We start from the raw sequence: 24,281 nt of genomic DNA on the forward strand, positions 1-24,281 counted from the left end.
TGATGAAGCTAACTAAATTCAGTAATATGATTGTTTTGAACTGCAGCCTTCCATGCGGTTACTTTTCAGTGGGTGTCTGGGAGCTTTGCTTCTCTATATTTCTGTGCTTCACTCTATAGTTAAATTGTTTCTTTGAGCCATTGAAAAATCTGAGATTTTTTTTGCTGCAGATTAAAATGTTGTCATGTGCTTCACACACTGCATGTTTCATGCATCACGTGCTAGAAGCAAGACTTCTAATTGTGTAGATAATACGAAGTGTAACATACGAAGACTCGAGATAAATATAATGCAGTATCCAATGTCCAGGAATTAATGCACAATATAGAGCAAGCATATGTAATATAGCACTTTTAAATATGCAGACTAAAACTAACACACCTGGAGAGAAACATTGGGAAGAGTTCAGTACTGCGGGAAATGGCCTTGCTAAGAAATTGGGTATAGATTCAAAGCATTGCAGCAGTACCACAAGTGTAAGCACCGGTTAACTTTTATACTGCTGCATGTAATTTAAGATCGGGGTTCATCTTGTCCAGGCACTGCAACACCAGTGTTATGTTGCACCGTTCTATATTATGTTGTTTCACAAGAGAAAGACATCTATATATACTGTAGTTCTAAATGTAGTATGTTTTGGTAAAGTAACCCATTGTCTAAAGACAATGATTATTTATTTTACAGCATCATCCCTAAATTTCCAGCGCAAGCAGAACACTTTGGGTTAGTTAGGCTGTGTTGCCAACCTCCTAAACCTACAGCTGAATGCCTTGCATGCATCAGTATGGGCTCCTGTGGTGGATGATGCCAGTTGCTCCACGTCCTCCATATAGTCCTCAGAAACGGAAGAGTTTGTAACCATGAAATTCATTTCCTCCTCCATAAATTTGTTTGCTAGCTGCACCCACACCAGGAGCTACCACGAAGTATTCCACATACAGCTGAGTAGATGGCAAAAGGGGGAAAAGAAGACTGAACACGCTAGGTAGGAAGTGCCCACAAAAAAACCCACTGACTTCCTTAAAGAAGCTTTCCAGATATAGCCGAGAAAAAATGCAGTTCTTCACTTGGAGCAGCACATCTATCACACCGGTCAAACATTAAGACAAATATTTGCTTCCATACAAATGTACCATTACAACCTCACTATCATTGTGCACTGTCAACTAAAGCTGGGACTTCAAATAAATACAGCATTCTGCTCGACTTATTTTCGCCATTTGCCCCATTTTCTCCCCTTTTCCTTCCTGCTTGCCAAAAGCTCCAACTCGTGCTGGATTACGGAGCACCGTCCAAGGAGCCATACTTCATGAACTAGGATGGTCAGCAGCTGACTGAACTTTAGCTGATAATGCAAACTTACAAAAAAAAATTGGACAGCTCAAATAGTTATGTGCCAGTCCATAAGTGGCAGCAATAGTGTCAGACAGACCAAGGTAACATACTTAAATGCTTAATAGGCGTCAAAGGATAAGATTTCCATCAATACTCATTGCAGAGAATGAGATCATAGTTCACATTTTACAATACAATAAGTCAGACAATTGTTATGAGCACTGTACTTTCTTATAAGTGCACTGTAAAGAAGCAAAAACTATTAGAAAACAACATGTACAAGTATACAGTAGCGTGGATGTGTTATAATCTGAGGAAACTAGCCAGATTAACAAACACCAATTTAAACTTTTTTTTTTTACCTCCATCAAGACATAAATAGCCCAAGGTGAGTCTGTAAAGGCATTTCAAGATGAGGATGAGGATCTTTTATACTGTTTTTTGGGACACCAGAATGCACGTGATGGGTGGGTGTGGGAAGAAGCGAAGTGATTTATGGTGCAGAGAGAACTGGCCTACATTCTTTTCAGCTTGTGATGGGTGGAGTGTGTTTGAGAAGTAATTTGTTGAGGTGATCAAGGTGCCAATGTGGAGGGGTGAAGAGATGGTCTGTTGCGGAGGTGGAGGAATGTGCCGTTGGGGATGGGCTGGAAGGCTCTGCCCAGGGCGGAACAGAAGTTGCAGATAAACTAGAAATTGCATTCTGACGCAATATTCTTTTTGAGGAGTTACGCTGCAAGGTTTGAAGCAAAGCTAATCTCCCCCCCCCCCCCCCCCCCCCCCCCCCCCCCCCCCCCCCTGCTCTGCCCAAATGCATATTTTTTTAAATATTTGTTCATGGGATGTGGGCGTCGCTGGCAAGGCCAACATTTATTACCCATCCCTAATTACCCTTGCGAAGGTGGTGGTGAGCCGTCGCCTTGAACCGCTGCAGTCCGTGTGGTGAAGGTACTCCCACAGTGCTGTTAGGGAGGGAGTTCCAGGATTTAGGAACGGCGATATATTTCTAAATCAGGATGGTGTGTAACTTGGAGGTGATGGTGTTCCTATGTGCCTGCTGCCCGTCACCTAGGTGGTAGAGGTCGCAGGTTGGAGAGGTGCTGTCGAAGAAAATGTATGGTAAGATACCCCTATCTTTTAGAAGTGGGTGTATTAACTGCTGGTTCTAAAACATTGATACTTTCTTGCAGGTGTCCAGCTGCTTATTAAATATCTCATGCAGCTATGTCCCATCTCTGCACATCAGCAATGAGTCCCAATCTGCTCACTGCGAATTTCATTGGACCTACTTTAGACAAGTAGGATTTGTTTCATCAGGGGGCTAGACTAACATTTAAACAGAATACGTAAAAAGACTTCACTTGAATAGCAGTGGATGCAGTCAGATTGCCAGTGATCTAATGTAAGCTCCAGTGACCTTAGTTCAACTTGTGATGGTTAATTCTGCATTTGAACTTTGGGCATAAGGTAGAATCCCAGGTGACAACACTGCAGGAGAAAATTCCTCCGCAAGAAAAACACGGTGTGAAAACTTGATGCAGTTACGTAGTACAGAGATCCGAACTGATGGGAAGTGCAGCTGCAGTAGCTCCTGTATCCTGGTGTAACTGGAGTTCTGGTCGAAGTCGCACCTCAGTGATGCTTCATTTGTCATCTTGTAGAGGACGGATAACCTGACTCCATCTCTCTGATACTATTGAGGTGCACTGCGGCATAGAGTAGGTCAACTCCTGAAATCTACTGATCTGCATGGGTTTGTAGCGTACTTAGTCCAGGAGTAGGACGTGGGTTTTCTCTGTCCTACCAAACAGCTATAATATTGAATCACTGGGCATTTGTAGAGCACTGGTATTGCTGGTACTCCTACCTGCTTTTCTTGGGAGCATCGCAACTTGTTTGTACCTGTGTTTTTTCGGATGTGATTCGTAAGCAGGGAGCTGAATGTTTCTAACTGAAGAGAACTTGATGCTGTTGGAGAGTAGGAGTCATTGGGCAACCGCACAGTCCATTTTCTAACGACACGAGTTGCTCTTTTTAGGGCGTCTCCAGTGATCCAGTTGTTGCTCTTGTTTCATAATTAACATTTCTGTATTAGAACTACAGATAAAAAGTTCAAATGTTCCTCCTGAAATTGCAACACACAGAATCATACAGCACAGAACGAGGCCCTTCGGCCCATCCTGCATGTGCCGGATATGTTCTTTTCTCTACATAGTCGCAAACGGTTGGCTTATTTTCCCCTGTTGACAGTTTTTCCTTCCTTCTGATGACACGGACGCCCTGGAGGGCAGCAGACACCCTCTGGTGCCCACCCGAATGGCGGGGTGAGCCCAGAGGGTGATTGTTTTCACCCACACGTGGTGGTGGTCTCACAGCCAAGCCTCGATCCTGACATCCAGACTCCTGCACTTCCAGCAGGAGTGGGAGCCATAGCAATTTCCCCCTTCTTCCCAGACGAGATTCCACTTGTAGTAACCCCCACTGCTGAAGAAGCTAACTTGGCACAGTCTGGCGATTGAACACGGAGTCTTTGCGCACGCCTCAGCTACTTACTGGACAAACTTGTAGAGGTGCCAGGAGCTTAGAAATGGTTAGCTTTGAAGAACCAGAATTCACCCTTCCTCTGCCAACATTTTTATTAGATTTGCTTGATTTGAAGTCATTTGTCACACACAAAAGTGTAATCTAGAATGATCTTGTATACAAAACAAATTACATGCTTTGGGGTTCCTGCTCATAGGCTGATCAGTTAGGCAAAAAACAATTTGGTTTCTGTAATTAGAAGTAACTGTGCTGAACCTCGTAAGCTGTTCAGAATTTGAAGTGTGGGTCATTAATATTTTAATAGCCAACAATTAACTTGTGTGAGCTTTTACTGTATGAACAGACAGCGAAATAATCTCGGAATGGTTTTCATGTGAATTGGATCAATTGATTTTTCTTGTCCTTAATGGGTCTGAAAAGGATTTGATTGTACTCTTAAGCTTGTACCATGCACGGTGTGTCATGCCTAATGTAATCTCGCTACACTATCCTTTAAGTTTGAGGCATTAGCCAAAAGTCTGCTGAGAAACCGATAGGGTAGGGACTGGCAAATCTGCATAATTTCTTGGTTAATCACTTATTTTTCAAGCGCCTTCTCAATTTAATTCATTTTTTGATTATTGTTGCAGGAATCTTACACTTACAAGGACCCTATCACTGAATTTGTGGAATGCCTGTACGTGAATTTTGATTTCGATGGTGCTCAGAAGAAGCTGCGAGAGTGTGAATCGGTGAGTTTGTTTCACTATTAGTCTGTCATACTTTTTTTATTCGTTCATGGGATGTGGGCGTCGCTGGCAAAATCAGCATTTATTACCCATCCCTAATTGCCCTTGAGAAGGTGGTTGTGAGCCGCCGCCTTGAACCGCTGCAGTCCGTGTGGTAAAGGTACTCCCACCGTGCTGTTAGGGAGGGAGTTCCAGGATTTTGACCCAGTGACGATGAAGGAACAGCGATATATTTCCAAGTCAGGATGGTGTGTGACTTGGAGGGGAACTTGGAGGTGAACTTGGAGGTGGTGGTGTTCCCATGCGTCTGCTGCCCTTGTCCTTCTAGGCGGTAGAGGTCGAGGGTTTGGGACAATTATGAACACTAACATGAAAATTTCAGGGTGAGCAATAATGCATCCCATTTAAAAATGTTCTTTTTCAATTCCTATAGGAAAGGTGTATCACTGAATTAGTGTGGCTGTTTATTTTTTGGGGGTGTTGACGTTTAGGGAATGCATTAACCCACTTCTAGCTTTCCTTTCCTCACCTCTACCAAATGACTTGGGTTAGATTTCTCCTGTTGGCCACGGTGCCAGTGGCTGTGCTTGACTGGCAGAGGATGCAATTCAAGCAGGGCAGAATGGGCAGTGCCCAATCCCATGTCCAGAATGAGTTCCTGACAACCTCTCTGCACTTCATCCAGCAAGGCTCGGGAAGGACTTCTAAAATTTGCTCAACATAAAGTAGACTGAAGTGACTGAGCTATCTGGGTTCATGATATAGAACTAAATTCCTTCAATTTTATGGTTAAATAAGGTTATCATGTGTTCTTAGTTGATTTACACATTATCATCACTTCCTCAAAACAAAAGTTTCCCCCCACGATTTGGTGTATGAGTGTTCCACAATAGAAAGCTAGACCGCATCAGCGCAGCCTGCGGCTGAAATGTTCATGTCAATGTAAATGCGAACACTGAACTTGGGTTTACCGGGATCACTAACTACTGCGGTGGGATTTGCCTCCCAAGTTGACACTGCCAGTGCAGTACTGTCTGAGGTGCCATCTTTCAGATGAGCTGTTAAGCCGAGGCCCTGTCTGCTCTCTCAGTTGGATGTAAAAGATCCCATGGCGCTATTCCAAAGAAGAGCAGCAGAGTTCTCCCTGGAGTCCTGGCCAATATTTATCCCTCATGTGACGTCACGAATACAGATTATCTGGTCATTATCTTATTGCTGTTTTGTGGGAGCTTGCTGTGCACATATTGGCTGCCTCGTTTCCCACATTACAACAGTGACTACACTTCAAAAGTACTTCATTGTGAGTAAAGTGCTTTGGGACGTCCTGAGGTCATGAAAGGCGCTATAGAAATGCAAGTTCTTTTTCTTTGTTAGATTTGAAAATGTGATCCAAATGTATTGCAGCCTGATAATGTTGAAAACTGACTGAAGGATAGATTACCACAGGTGGGATGAAATTACTCGTATGTTATGTCTCGAGACTCCTGCCAATGGAGTGTTTGCAATAAACTCTCTGCTTTTTTGGCAACGTTATAGTGTTTGCTGCAGGCTACAGTTTTGGAAAAATCATGCAGTAATTGCAATTAAGCACAAAACATGGTGTGTAAAATGTTCCTTTGAGCCTGGAAAAACAAGATGCTCGTCAGTAAATATTGTAGCGTTTACATAAAGTCAGTGTCCGTGATTAGTACTTCATGTGGCAATTTCATTTAATTTGTATTTATGAAAATGCTTTTTATTATTGGACCAATTTGGGTTAATCTGATTCACATGCTTAAACTAAGACTCTGACTTTGTCAAGATAATTTATTGGAAAATTATGGGTGAGTGATGGTGGTTTCAGATGTCAATGAAACCATAGGAAGAGAGCTGAATATGTCTTGTGCTGGGTGTGTGTGTGTGTTTTGATGCTTTGGCAACATAAGATGTAACTTATCATGCCAATAAAGCGATTTGAATTGAATTGAATTGTGTGGGGGGGGGTGGGTGTGTGTGTGTGGTGTGGTGGGGGTGTGTGTGTGGTGTGGTGGGGGTGTGTGTGGTGTGGTGGGGGTGTGTGTGTGGTGTGGTGGGGGTGTGTGTGTGGTGTGGTGGGGGTGTGTGTGTGGTGTGGTGGGGGTGTGTGTGTGGTGTGGTGGGGGTGTGTGTGGTGTGGTGGGGGTGTGTGTGTGGTGTGGTGGGGGTGTGTGTGTGGTGTGGTGGTGTGTGTGTGGTGTGGTGGGGGTGTGTGTGGTGTGGTGGGGGTGTGTGTGGTGTGGTGGGGGTGTGTGTGTGGTGTGGTGGGCGTGTGTGTGTGGTGTGGTGGGGGTGTGTGTGTGGTGTGGTGGGGGTGTGTGTGTGGTGTGGTGGGGGTGTGTGTGTGGTGTGGTGGGGGTGTGTGTGTGGTGTGGTGGGGGTGTGTGGTGTGGTGGGGGTGTGTGGTGTGGTGGGGGGTGTGTGGTGTGGTGGGGTGTGTGGTGTGGTGGGGGTGTGTGTGTGGTGTGGTGGGGGTGTGTGGTGTGGTGGGGGTGTGTGTGGTGTGGTGGGGGTGTGTGTGGTGTGGTGGGGGGGTGTGTGGTGTGGTGGGGGTGTGTGTGTGGTGTGGTGGGGGTGTGTGTGTGGTGTGGTGGGGGTGTGTGTGGTGTGGTGGGGGTGTGTGTGTGGTGTGGTGGGGGTGTGTGTGTGGTGTGGTGGGGGTGTGTGTGTGGTGTGGTGGTGTGTGTGTGGTGTGGTGGGGGTGTGTGTGGTGTGGTGGGGGTGTGTGTGGTGTGGTGGGGGTGTGTGTGGTGTGGTGGGGGTGTGTGTGTGGTGTGGTGGGGGTGTGTGTGTGGTGTGGTGGGGGTGTGTGTGTGGTGTGGTGGGGGTGTGTGTGTGGTGTGGTGGGGGTGTGTGGTGTGGTGGGGGTGTGTGGTGTGGTGGGGGGTGTGTGGTGTGGTGGGGTGTGTGGTGTGGTGGGGGTGTGTGTGTGGTGTGGTGGGGGTGTGTGGTGTGGTGGGGGTGTGTGGTGTGGTGGGGGTGTGTGTGGTGTGGTGGGGGTGTGTGTGGTGTGGTGGGGGGGTGTGTGGGGGGGGGTGTGGGGTGTGTGTGGGGGGGGTGGGGTGTGTGTGGGGGGGGGTGGGGTGTGTGTGGGGGGGGTGGGGTGTGTGTGTGGGGGGGGGTGGGGTGTGTGTGTGGGGGGGGGGTGGGGTGTGTGTGTGGGGGGGGGGTGGGGTGTGTGTGTGGGGGGGGGGTGTGTGTGGGGGGTGGGGTGTGTGTGTGGTGTGGTGGGGGTGGGGGTGTGTGTGGTGTGGGGGGTGGGGGTGGGTGTGGTGGGGGTGGGGGTGGGTGTGGTGTGGTGGGGGTGTGTGTGTGGTGTGGTGGGGGTGTGTGTGGTGTGTGGTGGGGGTGCGCGCGCGTGCGGGTGGGGTGCGCGCGCGCGGTGCGGGGGGGTGGGGTGTGTGTGTGTGTGTGTGGGGGGGGGTGGGGGGTGGGGTGTGTGTGTGCGGGGGGTGCGCGCGCGTGTGCGGGGGGGTGGTGTGTGTGTGTGTGTGGGGGTGGGGGGGTGGGGTGTGTGGGGGTGGGGGGTGGGGGGTGTGTGTGGGGGGGGTGGGTGTGTGGGGGGGGTGGGGTGTGTGGGGGGGGGTGGGGTGTGTGGGGGGGGTGGGGTGTGTGTGTGGGGGGGTGGGGTGTGTGTGTGTGGGGGGTGGGGTGTGTGTGTGTGGGGGGTGGGGTGTGTGTGGGGGGTGGGGGGTGTGTGGGGGGGTGGGGTGTGTGTGTGGGGGGGGTGGGGTGTGTGTGTGTGGGGGGTGGGGGGGGGTGTGTGTGGGGGGTGGGGGGGGGTGTGTGTGGGGGGTGGGGGGTGTGTGTGTGGGGGGTGGGGTGTGTGTGTGTGGGGGTGGGGTGTGTGTGTGTGGGGGGTGGGGTGTGTGTGTGGGGGGTGGGGGTGTGTGTGTGTGGGGGGTGGGGTGTGTGTGTGGGGGGTGGGGGTGTGTGTGTGTGGGGGGTGGGGTGTGTGTGTGTGGGGGGTGGGGTGTGTGTGTTGGGGGGTGGGGTGTGTGTGTGTGTGGGGGGTGGGGGGTGTGTGTGTGGGGGGTGGGGTGTGTGTGTGTGTGGGGGGTGGGGGTGTGTGTGTGTGGGGGGTGTGTGTGTGTGTGGGGGGTGGGGTGTGTGTGTGTGGGGGGTGGGGTGTGTGTGTGTGGGGGGGGTGGGGTGTGTGTGTGGGGGGGGTGGGGTGTGTGTGTGTGGGGGGTGGGGTGTGTGTGTGTGTGGGGGGTGGGGGGTGTGTGTGTGGGGGGTGGGGTGTGTGTGTGTGTGGGGGGTGGGGGGTGTGTGTGTGGGGGGTGGGGTGTGTGTGTGTGTGGGGGGTGGGGGGTGTGTGTGTGGGGGGTGGGGTGTGTGTGGGGGGTGGGGTGTGTGTGGGGGGTGGGGTGTGTGTGTGGGGGGTGGGGTGTGTGTGTGGGGGGGGGTGGGGTGTGTGTGTGGGGGGGGTGGGGTGTGTGTGTGGGGGGGGTGGGGTGTGTGTGTGTGGGGGGTGGGGTGTGTGTGTGTGGGGGGTGGGGTGTGTGTGGGTGGGGTGTGTGTGTGTGGGGGGTGGGGTGTGTGTGTGTGGGGGGTGGGGTGTGTGTGTGTGGGGGGTGGGGGGTGTGTGTGTGGGGGGTGGGGTGTGTGTGTGTGGATCACAGCAATAAAATCACACTATACCAATGTTAAGCTAGAAAATACCGCAAATGGGTCCATAATGAAAATTAACACACCAGAAGACAGTTCAACCACGACAGTCAACGCGTACAATACCGGAACAATATTAGTGCAAGGCAACCTTGACAGATTTGCAACGACCTTCAGGACACTGAAAAGATTAACTAAGGGGGAAAGGAACAGCCCCAGAGTGGCCCGCACTCCCCCCAACATTGACCCGCACGCCCCCCAACATTGACCCGCACTCCCCCCAACATTGACCCGCACTCCCCCCAACATTGACAACTTACCAGGAGTAAATCTGCCTGGTCAGGAGGTGAACGAGCCACACAGTTCAAACCAGACACTAACCCCGGGGAACCACAGCCACACGATACAACTGACAAACCCCAGCATAACTACCAGGGAGGAAGCCACACATAGTCCCCCTAACATTCCCAGCTCACCAAGAGAAGAGCAGCATAGCCAGGAAGTGAGTTGAGCCTTCCAGGGCCGACCAGCCTAGCCAGGAAGTGAGTGAGCCTTCCAGGGCCGACCAGACACATACCCCGGGATCACACAGACAGATACAACCAAAAGATAAATTTAATCAATTAGAGATACAGATGGTTAAACTTAGAGAGGAGTTCCTCAAAATGAATGACGAACAAAATCAGGAGAGGGAGAGACACGAGAGAGCTGAATCTACTTGAGAACCAGGTGAATCTACTTAGGAATCAGGTGAAAGAGCTGCAGGAAAAAGAGAGCCATAGAGGAGAGATAACACCATTAGACCAGCAACCAGAGGCTAGAGATAAGACAAGACAGAGCCGGACGGAACGGCTGCACTCCCACACGGAACAAAAGCAACAGACACACAATACAAGGGGTGCCACACAAACCGACCAGCATACTGATTCGCAATCTTCCCCCACCACCGTGAAACCACAAGCGAGCCACTCACAAGAGATACGCAGACACCCCAGCCCAGCACACACACTATGAGTCCAAGCGAAAGCCACCAGACAGTAAACACAAACAAGGCTGACGTCGTAATACTCATAGACTCAAATGGGAAATTTCTATGGGAGAAAAAGCTTTTCCCTAGAAGTAAAGTAGAAAAGATCTGGTGCCCAACAACAAACAGAGCCATGGGATGGCTGACCAAAGCCAGATTAGGCTCCCCCCAACACATAATAATACACACGGGCACAAATGACCGAAAGGCCCAACAGAAAGAGGTAGCAACATCGCTCAGAGCAATGATTAGGAAGGCAAGCAGTACATTTCCAAACACTAGAATCACTGTTTCCACAATATTGCCGAGAACAGACTTCAACAACAACACAATTCATGAGATAAATGCCAGCATAGCAAGAGACTGCGAATCAAACCACAACGTACACCTGGCCCAACACCCCACCCTCGATGAGGAATGTCTTTACGACCACGTCCACATCCAAAGGCAAAGAATATCGATCTTTGCTAAAGCCCTGAAGGACGTCGCTTTTAACCGGGTCCATACCCAGACTCCAAGAGGACCCCCCCCCCCCCCCGACCACCAGAGATCAGCGGGGTACATATCAGGAACACTACAAAGACCACCAACACACCAACTGAGACCAGAGAGGATCCCCATGCAAAACAACAATATCAGACCTGCACCGCTCCTGTCCCACAGGGGAATAGGACCGCTCCCAGCCAGACAGAGGGAGAGATGCACAGGACGTACGCAATACCTCAGACAGAAACAATCCATTAAGAGACAATAAGCAGATGTGCAGCAGCATCTACTTCCGCCTTATGGATCAAGGACTAATTAATAGAAAGAACTGTAACCAAATTGTATTAACTTTTATGGACAACTGAAGTGATCTTTTTTTTCCCCCACACTTAGACACGACAAACACGTACCACTCTTTAACCTATCATAGTAAAAGATCAAACTTAACATGAAATCATTATATATTTCAACCTGGAATATCCAAGGTCTACGCTCTTCAGTGCAAGACGTGAAGAGTAGGACCCCAGAGTTCATAGATGAAACTAAAGACCTAGATATTATCATTTTACAGGAAACTTGGTATAAAGGAAAAGGACACACTGGCTGTCCCCAAGGGTACACTGAGCTGGTGGTCCCCTCCAATAAATTACCAAGTGTAACCCAAGGCAGAGACTCTGGAGGCATACTGATCTGGTTTAAAACAGAACTTAAGAATTACATCAAATTTATAAAAAAGGGCGAAAACCATATGCGGCTCAAACTTGAGAGGGAGACTATCTCAAACACCCAAGATGTTTACATTTGCGCACTTTATATCCCCCCAATCGATTCCCCGTACTTTAAAGAGGACACCTTCTCCAACATGGAGGGGGAAATTATCCAATACCAGGCCCAGGGGAACGTGTTGATCTGTGGGGACCTCAATTCAAGAACGGGCGAAGAACCAGACTTCACCAATAATCAGGGAAACAATTACGTTTTCGGGAATAACCACTTTGACATCCCTTCCCTTCCATACAGGCATAACTGCGACAAGCAGTCAAATACCAATGGAAAACAGCTACTACAGCTCTGTCGAAACCTGGGTCTGTACATTGTCAATGGTAGGTTCATAGGAGACCTCCTAGGAAGATCGACCTATTGCTCACCTCTTGGCTGCAGCACAGTAGACTATATGATTACAGACTTAGACCCATCCTCTTTCAGAGCATTCACAGTCAAACCACAAACAACACTGTCAGATCACAGTCAAATTACTATGTTCCTCAAAAAGACAGAAACAAACAACATAGAAACACAACCCAGTAAACTGTACAACACCAAAAAATCGTACAGATGGGCCAAAAACGACACGGAAAAATACCAGAAAACAATTAGCAATGCATCAACTCAAGCTCTCTTAGACACCTTTCTGGATAACATATACACTCACAATAAAGAAGGCGTAAACCGGGCAGTTATTAAACTAAACAATATTTTTGATAATTTGGCAACAAATGCAAACTTGAAAGCTCGCAAGAACAAACCCAAAACAAAAAACTATGAAAAATGGTTTGACTGAGATTGCCATAACATGAGGAAAAAACTTAGAAAAATATCAAACCAAAAACACAGACATCCAGAAAACGAGGAATTACGCCTTACTTATTGTCAGACACTAACACAATACAGAAACACACTCAGAACCAAAAAAGAGCAATATATTAAGAATACACTCAGCTCCATGGAGGAATCCATTGATTCCAATTGTTTCTGGGAAAACTTGAAAACACTACACAAAAAACAACACGACGATTTGGCCATTCAAAATGGGGACACATGGGTAAACCACTTTGAAAAATTATACCAGAAAAACACACTAAGACCAGAGCAACACCAAATATGCAAAAAACTGGAAAAGCTAGAAATGGCCATAAAAGATAACCAAAACCCGCTAGACGCCATAATAACAGAAGAAGAACTTCTTGAAAAACTCAAGGACCTGCGACCAGGAAAAGCCTGCGGGACAGACGGCATACTAAACGAGATGATTAAACACACAGACGACAAAATGAAACTGGCTATCCTAAAACTCTTCAACTTGGTTCTGAGTGTCGGTTATTTCCCTGATATCTGGAACAAAGGACTCATAACGCCCATATACAAAAGTGGGGACAAAATCGACCCAAACAACTATCGAGGCATCTGCGTAAACAGTAACCTGGGGAAGGTATTCTGTAGCATCATAAACAAAAGACTTATAAACTTCCTTGAGGAGCACAATGTCTTGAGTAAAAGCCAAATTGGATTCCTGCCAAACTATAGAACATCCGATCATATCTTCACCCTACAGACCCTAATTGACAAACACGTTCACCATAACAAAAGCAAAATCTACGCATGCTTTGTAGATTTCCAGAAAGCTTTTGACTCCATCTGGCATGACGGTTTATTCCTGAAACTTATCGAAAGCGGGGTAGGAGGGAAAACATATGATGTAATTAAATCAATGTATACAAACAACAAATGTGCAGTTAAAATTGGAGACAAACAAACAAAATACTTCCCACAGGGGCGGGGGGTGACGCAGGGCTCGCCAATCTCACCGACACTCTTTTAATATTTACATAAATGGATTGGCAAAACTACTTGAACAATCTACAGCACCCGGCCTCACCCTATATGAATCCAAGGTTAAATTCCTCCTCTATGCAGACGACCTGGTTCTGCTGTCACCAACTAAAGAGGGTCTACAGCAGAACCTGGACCTGCTGGAGTCGTACTGCCAGACTTGGGCCCTGACAATAAATCCCCAAAAAACCAAAGTCCTTGTGTTCCAGCAAAGATCCAAACATCAGGGACCCAAAATAAATTTCACAGTAGGAACAACCAAAATTGAACAAACCACTAACTACACATACTTGGGCTTAAAAATCAGTTCTACGGGAAACTTCAAACTGGCTGTGAATGAACTGAAAGAGAAAGCAAGAAGGGCTTTCTATGCCATCAAAAAATCAATCCAAATAGAAATCCCAATTAGCATTTGGCTCAAAATTTTCAAATCAGTAATTGAACCAATTGCACTCTATGGCAGTGAAGTATGGGGACCGCTAACTCAACAAGAATTCGCAAAATGGGACAAACACCCAATTGAGATCCTACATGCAGAATTCTGTAAAAGTATCCTCCGGACTCAAAGGAAAACAGTAAACAATGCATGCAGGGCGGAACTAGGCCAATATCCATTAATAATCACTATCCAAAAAAGAGCCACCAAATTTTGGAACCACCTACAAATGAGCAACCCCCAATGCTATCACTACGACGCCCTGAAATGCCAAGAGCTGACCATAAAGAAGAATACCCTCAGTCAACTAGTCCTGGGACTCAATAAAGTAACTAATAACAATACTAACAATAACCAGTCCCAGGACAGTGACAGGGTAACACAAAGAATTCGACCCAACACAATCGTCGCTAAGCAAAAGGAAAAATATCTGACATATTGGGCAGAAACAACAAAAACCCAAAGCAAACTCAATTGCTACTTGGCCCTAAACAGACAATACAACATAGCTGATTACCTGACCATGGTAAAGGATAACAAACTGAGAAGAACCTTGACAAGGTACAGACTTAGCGAACATAGCCTAGCGATCGAAAAAGGCAGACACAGGCAGACCAGGCTGTCAAGAGAAGACAGGATATGCTCTCACTGCAATCAGGGAGTAGTGGAGACAGAGATGCACTTCCTCACAGCCTGTGGAAAATATCAGGACATCAGGGAGAATTTCTACCAAAAATTCTCACAAATATGCCCTGAATTCAGAAATCTGAATGACAACCAAAAACTCCCATTCCTACTGGGAGAGGAGAGAAGCTGTGTAACACTGGCGGCACACTATGTTACAGCTTGCCATGAACAGAGGGACAACCAGTAAACTAAGAAATGAATATATATAAACAATGCGAATGCATATTTATACACTCAGGGATATACCTGTTTATACACTGTATGAATAGAACTGCGTTTATGTGCTCAACCATAAATGTATTTTGATGCTTTGGCAACATAAGATGTAACTTATCATGCCAATAAAGCGATTTGAATTGTGAATTGTGTGTGGGGGGTGGGGTGTGTGTGTGGGGGGTGGGGTGTGTGTGTGGGGGGTGGGGTGTGTGTGTGGGGGGTGGGGCGTGTGTGTGGGGGGTGGGGCGTGTGTGTGGGGGGTGGGGCGTGTGTGTGGGGGGTGGGGCGTGTGTGTGGGGGGTGGGGCGTGTGTGTGGGGGGTGGGGCGTGTGTGTGGGGGGTGGGGCGTGTGTGTGGGGGGTGGGGCGTGTGTGTGGGGGGTGGGGCGTGTGTGTGGGGGGTGGGGCGTGTGTGTGGGGGGTGGGGCGTGTGTGTGGGGGGTGGGGCGTGTGTGGGGGGTGGGGCGTGTGTGTGGGGGGTGGGGCGTGTGTGTGGGGGGTGGGGCGTGTGTGTGGGGGGTGGGGCGTGTGTGTGGGGGGTGGTGCGTGTGTGTGTGGGGGGTGGTGCGTGTGTGTGTGGGGGGTGGGGCGTGTGTGTGGGGGGTGGGGCGTGTGTGTGGGGGGTGGGGCGTGTGTGTGGGGGGTGGGGCGTGTGTGTGAGGGGTGGGGCGTGTGTGGGGGGTGGGGCGTGTGTGTGGGGGGTGGGGCGTGTGTGTGGGGGGTGGGGCGTGTGTGTGGGGGGTGGGGCGTGTGTGTGTGGGGGCTGTGTGTGTGGGGGGGTGGGGGCTGTGTGTGTGGGGGGGTGGGGGGTGTGTGTGTGGGGGGGTGGGGGGTGTGTGTGTGTGGGGGGGTGGGGTGTGGGGGTGTGTGTGTGGGGGGGTGGGGTGTGGGGGTGTGTGTGTGGGGGGGTGTGTGTGTGGGGGGTGTGGGGGTGGTGGGGGTGTGTGTGTGGGGGTGTGTGTGGGTGGGGGGGGTGTGTGTGGGGGGGGTGTGTGTGGGGGGGGGTGTGTGGGGTGTGTGGTGGATTGGGGGTGGGGTGTGTGTGGGGGTGGTGGGAACCTATTGGATTGTCGTAAAAACCCATCTGGTTCACTAACGTCCTTTAGGGGGGGAAATCTGCCGTCCTTACCTGACCTCCAGACCCACAACTCCACAACCACAGCAATGTGGCTGGCTCTTAACTGCCCTCTGAAATGGCCACTCTCAGGAACCGCTGCGGAAAACAATAATAATAGGAATAAAACCGGACGGACCACCCGGCACCGGCTTCGGACACGACAACAGCACACCCTTCTCACCAACATCTGGGAACTTGTGTCAAAATTGGGAGAGCTGTCCCACAGACTGGTCAAGCAACAGCCTGTCATAGTCATACTCACAGAATCATACCTTTCAGCCAATATTCCAGACTGCTTCATCACCATCCTCAGGACAGGCCCACCAGGGGTGGCAGCGCAGTGGTATACAGTTGGGAGGGAGTGGCCCTGGGAGTCCACAACATTGACTCCGGACCCCATGAAGTCTCATGGCTTCAGGTCAAGCATGGGCAAGGAAACCTCCTGCTGATTATCACCCACCACCCTCCCTCAGTATGAATCAGTACTCCTCCATGTTGAACACCACTTGGAAGAAGCACAGAAGCAAGGGCAGAGAATGCACTCTGGGTGGGGGACCTCCCATGTTCATCACTAAAAGTGGCTCAGTAGCACCACTACTGACCGAGCTGGCCGAGTCCTGAAGGATAGAGCTGCCAGACTGGGCCTGTGGCAGGTGCTGAGAGAACCAACACGAGGGGAAAAACCTACTTGATCTCGTCCTTATCAATCTACCCGTCGCAGATGCGGGGATGTTCCCGATGATGGGTGAAACTAGAACTAGGGGGCATAGTCTTAGAATAAGGGGCTGCTCTTTCAAAACTGAGATGAGGAGGACCTACTTCACTCAGAGGGTGGTAGGCCCATGGAATATGCTGCCCCAAAAAGCTGTTGAAGCTACATCATTACATAAATTTAAAACAGAAATAGACAGTTTCCTAGAAGTAAAGGGAATTAAGGGTTACGGGGAGCGGGCAGGAATTTGGACATGAGTCTAGGCTCGGATCGGTCATGGCCCTGTGGGTAGCGGAGCGGGCCCAGGGGCCGTGTAGCCTGATCCTGCTCCTATTTCGTGTGTCTAATTCTGTTAGATTCAGGAGATGGTTCTGTGATAGTAGATTGGCGGTTAGGATCAGATCAGCCATGATCTTATTGAATGGCGGAGCAGGCTCGAGGGGCCGATTGGCCTACTCCTGCTCCTATTTCTTATGTTCTTATCTGTATTGGTAGCAATGACCACTGCACAGTCCTTGTGGAGACAAATACTCGTCTTCACACTGAGGTCACCCTCTATCGTGTTGTGTGGCACTACCACTGTGCTAAATGGGATAGATTTAGAACAGATCTAGCAGCTCAAAACTGGGCATCCATGAGGTGCTGTGGGCCATCAGCAGCAGCAGCAGAATTGTATTCCACCACAATCTGTAACCTCATGGCCCAGCACTGACTCTACCATTACCATCAAGCCAGGGGACCAACCCTGGTTCAATAAGGAGTGTAGAAGAGCATGCCAGGAGCAACACCAGGATTTCCTAACCTGGGGAAGCTACAACACAGGACTACATGCACGTTAAACAATGGAAGCAGCATGCTATAGACAGAGCTAAACGATCCCACAATCAATGGATCAGATCAAAGCTCTGCAGTCCTGTCACATCCAGTCGTGAATGGTGGTGGACAATTCAACAACTAATGGGAGGAGGAGGCTCCATGATGGCACTGCCCAGCACGTGAGTGCAAAAGGCAAGGCTGAAGGGTTTGCAACCATCTTCAGCCGGAAGTGCCAAAAGAGCTGAATTCCATCTTGGCTTCCTCCTGAGGTCCCCACCATTACATAAGCTAGCCAATTTGTTTCACTCCACGTGATATCAAGAAATGGCTGAGCGCACTGGATACAGCAAAGGCTATGGACCCCGACAACATCCCGGCTGTCGTGCTGCAGACTTGTGCTTCAGTACTAGCTGCCATTCTAGCCAAGCTCTTCCAGTACAGCTACAACACTGGCACCTCCCCGACAATGTGGAAAACTCCCCAGGTATGTTCTGTCCACAAAAAAACTGGACAAATTTAATCCGGTCAATTAGCGCCCCATCAGTCTACTCTCAATCATCAGCAAAGTGATAGAAGGTGTCATTGACAGTGCTATCAAGCAGCACTTACTCACCAATAACCTGCTCACCGATGCTCAGTTTGGGTTCCGCCAGGACCACTCTGCTCTAGACCTCATTACAGCCTTGGTCCAAACATGGACAAAAGAGCTGAATTCCAGAGGTGAGTGACTGCTCTTGCTATAAGGCAGCATTTGACTGAGTGTAGCATCAAGGAGCCCTAGTAAAATTGAAGTCAATGGGAATCAGGGGGATTTGCCACTGGCTGGAGCCATACCTAGCACAAAGGAAGATGGTTGTGGTTATTGGAGGTCAATCATCACAACCCCAGGACAGTGCAGCTCCAACAACTCTCAAGAAGCTCGACACCATCCAGGACAAAGCAGCCCGCTTGATCGCTGGGTCAAAATCCTGGCACTCCCTCCCTAACAGCACTGTGGAAGTACCTTCACCACACGAACTGCAGTGGTTCAAGAAGGCGGCTCACCAACACCTTCTCAAGGGCAATTCGGGATGGACAATAAATGCTGGCCTTGCCAGCGACACCCACATCCCAGGAACGAATAAAAAAACATCCACTTGGGCTATTTGGTTGATGAACATCTGGGTTAATGAATGTCATTGGAATTCTGTGTTTTACAAATGACATCATGTTCCTGTATCTCACGTGTAGTTACCAATGCTGGAAGTGTGGCGATGACGAATAACATTTTGACGGATAAAGTTTTAAAAAATCGTAACGCCAGTAAATGCAGCCTCAAGAGACGCTGCTTTTATGGGATCGGTTTGTGCATTGTCGAGAGCATTTGGTTTACCAAAATTGAAAAGCTGAAAGTAAGTGAAACAAAAGCGATTCCATGTGCTCCATTCAAATATTTAAAATACTTTGAAGAGGAGCCAATGAGCAGAGCTCATGCTGGGGCTGCAGTTCCAGCCAGTAATATCCTCTGTAGTCAGGGTCGCTCGTGACCCCAGCCACAAAGCATAACATTTAGTGCATTGCCTCCACAAATTACACCAGTAAGAAATAAACAGCATACACGACTTTCACATTTTGCTGTCACCTCAGAAAAGAAAGACTTGCATTTATATAGCGCCTTTCATGATGTCCCAAACTGCTTTACAACCAATGAAGTACTTTTGAAGTGTAGTCGCTGTTGCAATGTAGGAAGCAATATTAATTTTTCACAAACCATATCTGGGGTGTTCTCTGGTTATGGCTCGTGTGGCAGTTTTAAGGGCAACACAGGTGATTCCAGGTGACTGATCCTTGAGTTATCAAGACAGGCTAGAATGCCAAATTTATTCTCATTGGAGGGGAGAATATACGAACCTGAGGTTTTAAAAATAATAACGGAAATTCATTGTTTGGATGCAGCATTTTGTTTTCCTTTTGCCAAATCATTAGATGTCATTATAAATGGAAGGCATGAGTCAAATTCTGAGGATAAATTTTTACAGGCTTGTGAGTCATCAGTGTACTGCCAACTTAGTGGAAGGATTTTTAAAATGTACTGGGTGGGTTCCTCTTTCAGCAGGGAGTCAAAGTATATGAAATAACAACAGAAAATGCTGGGAAAATCTCAGCAGGCCAGGCAACATCCGTGGAGAGAAATTAGAGTCGACGTTTCAGGTCTAACCCTTTTTCAAAACTGGAAAGGAAATGAAATAGATCGAAAGGCAGGGCTGGGAGAGAACAAAAGAGAAGTGAAGAGACATTAAGAGGTATTCAAAATGAGACGAGATGGTGATAGGACTAGTGGAGACAAAAGACGGCTCTAGATTAGGTGTGAAATGTTCTGGATGAGAGACAGCTGCCATGTGGGAGATAGAAGAAAAAGGAAGGGGGGTGGGGGGGGAGGGAAAAACCAAAACAAAGGGGTGGATAAAAAATATAAGTAAAAATGTAATAGGGGCCGAGGTTATGATCTGAAATTGTTGAACTCGATATTGAGTCCGGAAGGCTGCAAAGTGCTGCAGCCTTCCGGACTTGATATCGAGTTCAACAATTTCAGATCATAACCTCGCCCCTATTACATTTTTACTTATATTTTTTATGGGTTGATGGGGAGGAAAAGAGTAAAAACCGGTGAGTGGAGCGGGGCCTGGGTGGGTTGATCGCACATCTGTGTTACAATGCTGACGAGCATTGATTTCGATTTTGTTGCACCTTGAAAATTTGGGCTATAAAAGGCTGTTTCATGTGTGATCACTGACAAAGTAATTAAGCAGACTCTGTCTTCCCACGATTGGCCCCTCTGACGTTGGGTTTAATATCGGCGCGTTATGATTGTACCCAGTTGTTCAGATGCGAAGAAACTGCTTCAGCCAGGTCTTGGAGCCACTGCTAGATGCAGTGGTACCTCGCTGTTCCTACCAGAACCTCTCCACAGCTAACTAGGAATTGTTTTGACTTGAGCCCACAGATCCAGACCATACCATTCAGTTCATTCCATTAGGCAGCATTATTTGAACGTCCGAGATGCAATTTAATTTTGAGGGGAAGAATGGGGAAAAACACGCCACAAGAAGTCTCAATTCCAAATGTGCCGAGTTCTTGATCCCGGCAAAGCTGCCTGAGGGTGGTGCTGAACTGAAATTGGATTGTACTGATCTGGTACAGAAAATCACTGGGGCCTTTTGCACTGCGCCAGTCGTCGCTGTGATTGTACTGTTAATTTGTACGGATAAAGTGACTGGATTGCGTTGTGTTGCACCCTTGAGTTGTAGTTTTTAATTCTCCCAAGTTTTATCCTTTCCAATTTGGACTCTGGCGCTGTCCTTGCACCTTGAGGCCCCGTTCAGGCCAGCGGGTTAGCGCATTGTTTGGTCCCAGCTGAAGGCACAGGGAAGTCTGCTCAATTAGTTGTCTTCATGCAGAGGTTCTCACACTGGGGTCCAGGGACCCCCGGGGATCCGTAGAGACTTTCCAGGGGGTCCACGAAAAGCACCCCAGTCGGTGATGGAGAGCGGGCCAGTGCGGAGCGGCCGGGCGCTGCTGAACAGGGCGGTGAATGGTTACCATGGCGGCAGCGGCTGTGCGCTGCATGAAGAGGAGGAGGAGGAGGGAGGGGAAAAGACTGCAGGCCAACAGAGGCTGCAATGCCACCGCCAGCAACAAGAGTCGGCTTCCCTGATAATTTGAGCGGGAGTCCCGCACTTCCCGGGAAAGAAATGTTCTGTGCTACAGTGGCTACACCGTCTCGACTGGGTGGTCTAGTGTGAAAGGGGGAAGTATCCCTCTAAATAAACCTGCCTGAAACGTTCAAGGGGCTTTAACTAATCCCAGCCGCAATAAAATACATACTTGGACTATCGGAGAGGGAATCCTGTCCATCAAGTCTCACGAGGACAGGTTGCATCATCTTGGATTGCATTTCTTTGATTTTGGAGCGTTGAGTGATTTAATTAAGATATATAAGTTGTAAAGGTGTTCGATATGCTAGAGAAACTATTTCCTCTGATGGATGAAAGGCATAAAGATATCCAGCGTGACACCAACTTTTAAAGAGGGAGAGAGTTTTTGCAACTAGGGGGTAAGGGTCCAGCACAGTGGTTCTCAAACTGGGCTTCACGGACCCCTGGGGACCCGTAGAGACTTTTCAGGGGGTCCGCGCAAAACACCCAATCGGTGATGAAGTGTGAGCCGGTGCGGAGCGGAGAACGAGGAGGAGGGAGGGGAAAAAGACTGCCGGCCAGCAGCGACTGCAATGCCACCAGCAGCAACAGGAATCGGAGGCGGGTAAGTACAGGGCCAGCTGTTCAGAGAGGTACCGACTGTCTGTAAACCAAGATCCAGGTCCCACTACCAGCTGGCTGCAGCAACGCTGGGATATGGCCAAACAAAAACAGGCCCCGTGAGTTAGACATGTCTTACATTAGTTCTGTCTGTTCATGGTCAAAGGCTGGCTAAGGAGCATATCTGATATAATAATCTGAGCAGCACTTGAATACACTGAATAACCAATGCATCTGCAATTTAAAAAAATCAATGCTTTAAAATTACTATAATTTTATATGTACATACTTGAGAGATTCCCGTTTTGTAAATGCCACAATAGCTATATTGCAATTCATTGTCAGAAGATCCTGGTACAGTATCCATACATAATAATTTAGATGGGGGTCCAATAATAATTTAGATGGGGGTACGTGATTACTAATCCATTTGAAAAGGGGTCCTTCAACCAAAATAATTTGAGAACCGCGGTCTTAGGGGTCCGACATGCTGTGAGCCAGGGTAGTGAAGCCAGCTTATGATGGACATGGGCCAACGAGACCAAACTGACCACTATTTGCTACAGGCTGCCACTCTGGTCATAAGAATGGCTGGAATGGCAATTAAAACAATTCACACTGGTTCATTGATAGGGAGGAGTGGTCTGTGATTAGAGCCAAGGCACATTGTGGGGCCAAGGTTAGGGGAGCTTTACTCTGAGTCGGACCTGTACGCTTTCTGGCAGAGTTTTATCTACGTGGAAAATGTATTCCGTTTCCAACACTGACAGCCTTCCCCTCGACCCAGTAGAAGATTCAGCAAAATAGCTTTTATACCTTTTACTATAAATCTGAGACTGGGAGAGTAGATGAGTGGAAATATGGTATCCAGTGCTGCTGTATTTAGTTGGCTCCATTTACATGTTCATCAGTAGGATGTGTAGGTTCAGCTGGGTTTGTGGTGAGCTGAATGCTTCGTTTAGGCGCCAAGAATTGCTCTCCTACCAGCAATCTGCTGGGGGCTTGGCAAAACCCACTGCACATATGGGATGCAGACTGAGGCATTTCACTTCATCAAGGTTGTTGTCCAAGTGGAGAGCTTTGTTGCTCGACTTCTCTTGCATGGTACTTTCAAGGTCAATCTTTTGAACAAGGGGAGAGAGATGGGAAAGATGTCTAAGGAGTTGAGTTGGGGAGCAAATTGGATTGAATATTTGGAGATTAAGTTAGCGTGAATTGCATTTAAAATTTTCAATGACAACGTTACCTAATGTAACAAAATAATTCATCTATTATGGGCTTGACGGTAATTGGATGCATTTATAAACCATTAAACTTCATCTGAACCATCAAACCTGGTGTACTGTAACAAGCTGGTTTGCACTTTTACTACAATGGATGGGGTCACGCAACGTAATCCCTAAAACCCCAGTAGTAATCTTGGACAATCCTGTAATTCCGTGTGACTCCATCGCCCAAAACCAGTGGTCGGATTTCTAAGTGAATGGAATCTCACAAATGGGCCCCCGAAACACTGGTTAAAACCCTGGAGTCTCATGTAATAAAGAGGGAATTTTTATTCCACCGTCACGGGATGTGGGCATCGCTGGCAAGGCCAGCATTTATTGCCCACCCCTCGTTGCCCTTGAGAAGGTGGTGGTGGTGAGCCGCTGCCTTGAACCGCTGCAGTCGGTGTGGTGAAGGTGCTCACACAGTGCTGTCAGCTAGGGGAGTTCCAGGATTTTGACCCAATGACTCTGATTATAAATCTGTAACATTATACAGTCGTGATTCTGGTCACTGTATGACAGCAGTTGGGTTCCATTTCAAAAAACTGAACTAAGAGTTTTAAATATAGAACATGTTTGACAGTTCTGTACGCACAAGGCACAAGTACTTGCAATTTTGTGAAAATGCAGTCATTGATGTGTAGTTGTATATTACATCCCAAGAGGAAAGTCAACTAAATGATGTGCCAGCCTGATGGAGTTAATTCATGGTTAAACCAAAGTCAACATGATTACAATTTAAACTTAGAAATCCTAGTCGATCTCCAATGGTGGTGCTCTGAGTAATCAGGGTCCTGCAGTATGTTTTTTGATGCAACAAAAGATTTTTAAAAAAGTAATTCTGAAAATGAAAAATTGTTAAAGTCAACTTGCCCATAAAATTGGTCATTGCATGTTCTAAATGCCTGTAAGGAGTTTCCCCAGGAGACCTGTCTGAAGTCTGGGAAGTTTGTTGCAATTTTCACCTGGCTGCAGATATTTCCAGCTGCTCTTTGACAAATTTCATTTACAGTCCCCTGCAACCTAAACATGCCAGTAATTATCTCTCAACTTCTCGAGGTACAAATATTACATACCTGACCAAGACCGAAAGATGCCAGCATCGGAAATATGCTTGCAGTGCAGTCTACTTACCACTTTACAAAACTAGCTCAAGATACAAGTAACATTGCACCTCTTAGCCAGAATTATTTACATTAGAATGTTTTTTGGCCCTCCTTTTCCACGGTGGATTCACAGCATTTGCTTAAAACCAAAATACTTCCTATATTGTTCTTCTGCAAATGCGTCATTTATTTTGCACGGATACAGGTGTTCTGATTTATCTGCCAATTACCCAGCAGCACTAAGAAGGAAATAAAAATGATGGATGCTGGAAA

At 48.0% G+C, this 24,281-nt stretch overlaps 1 protein-coding gene across 2 annotated transcripts in view; it reads left to right on the forward strand.

The window, feature by feature from the left end:
• The window catches only part of LOC147115297 (eukaryotic translation initiation factor 3 subunit E), a 178,107-nt gene that overhangs the window by 75,184 nt on the left and 78,642 nt on the right, over nt 1-24,281 (forward strand). For both annotated transcript variants that reach the window (XR_015079108.1, XM_085993719.1), the window contains exon 9: nt 4,509-4,610. Coding sequence is in view for 1 of the 2 variants with exons in the window: in XM_085993719.1 (XP_085849845.1) it covers nt 4,509-4,610 (102 nt within the window). In the remaining variant the exon portion in view is untranslated. The remainder of the gene's footprint in view (nt 1-4,508; nt 4,611-24,281) is intronic.

The sequence above is a fragment of the Somniosus microcephalus genome, chromosome 7 (assembly GCF_052327205.1).
Source record: "Somniosus microcephalus isolate GS21.2 chromosome 7, FLI_Smic_1.0, whole genome shotgun sequence".
Taxonomy (NCBI): domain Eukaryota; kingdom Metazoa; phylum Chordata; class Chondrichthyes; order Squaliformes; family Somniosidae; genus Somniosus; species Somniosus microcephalus.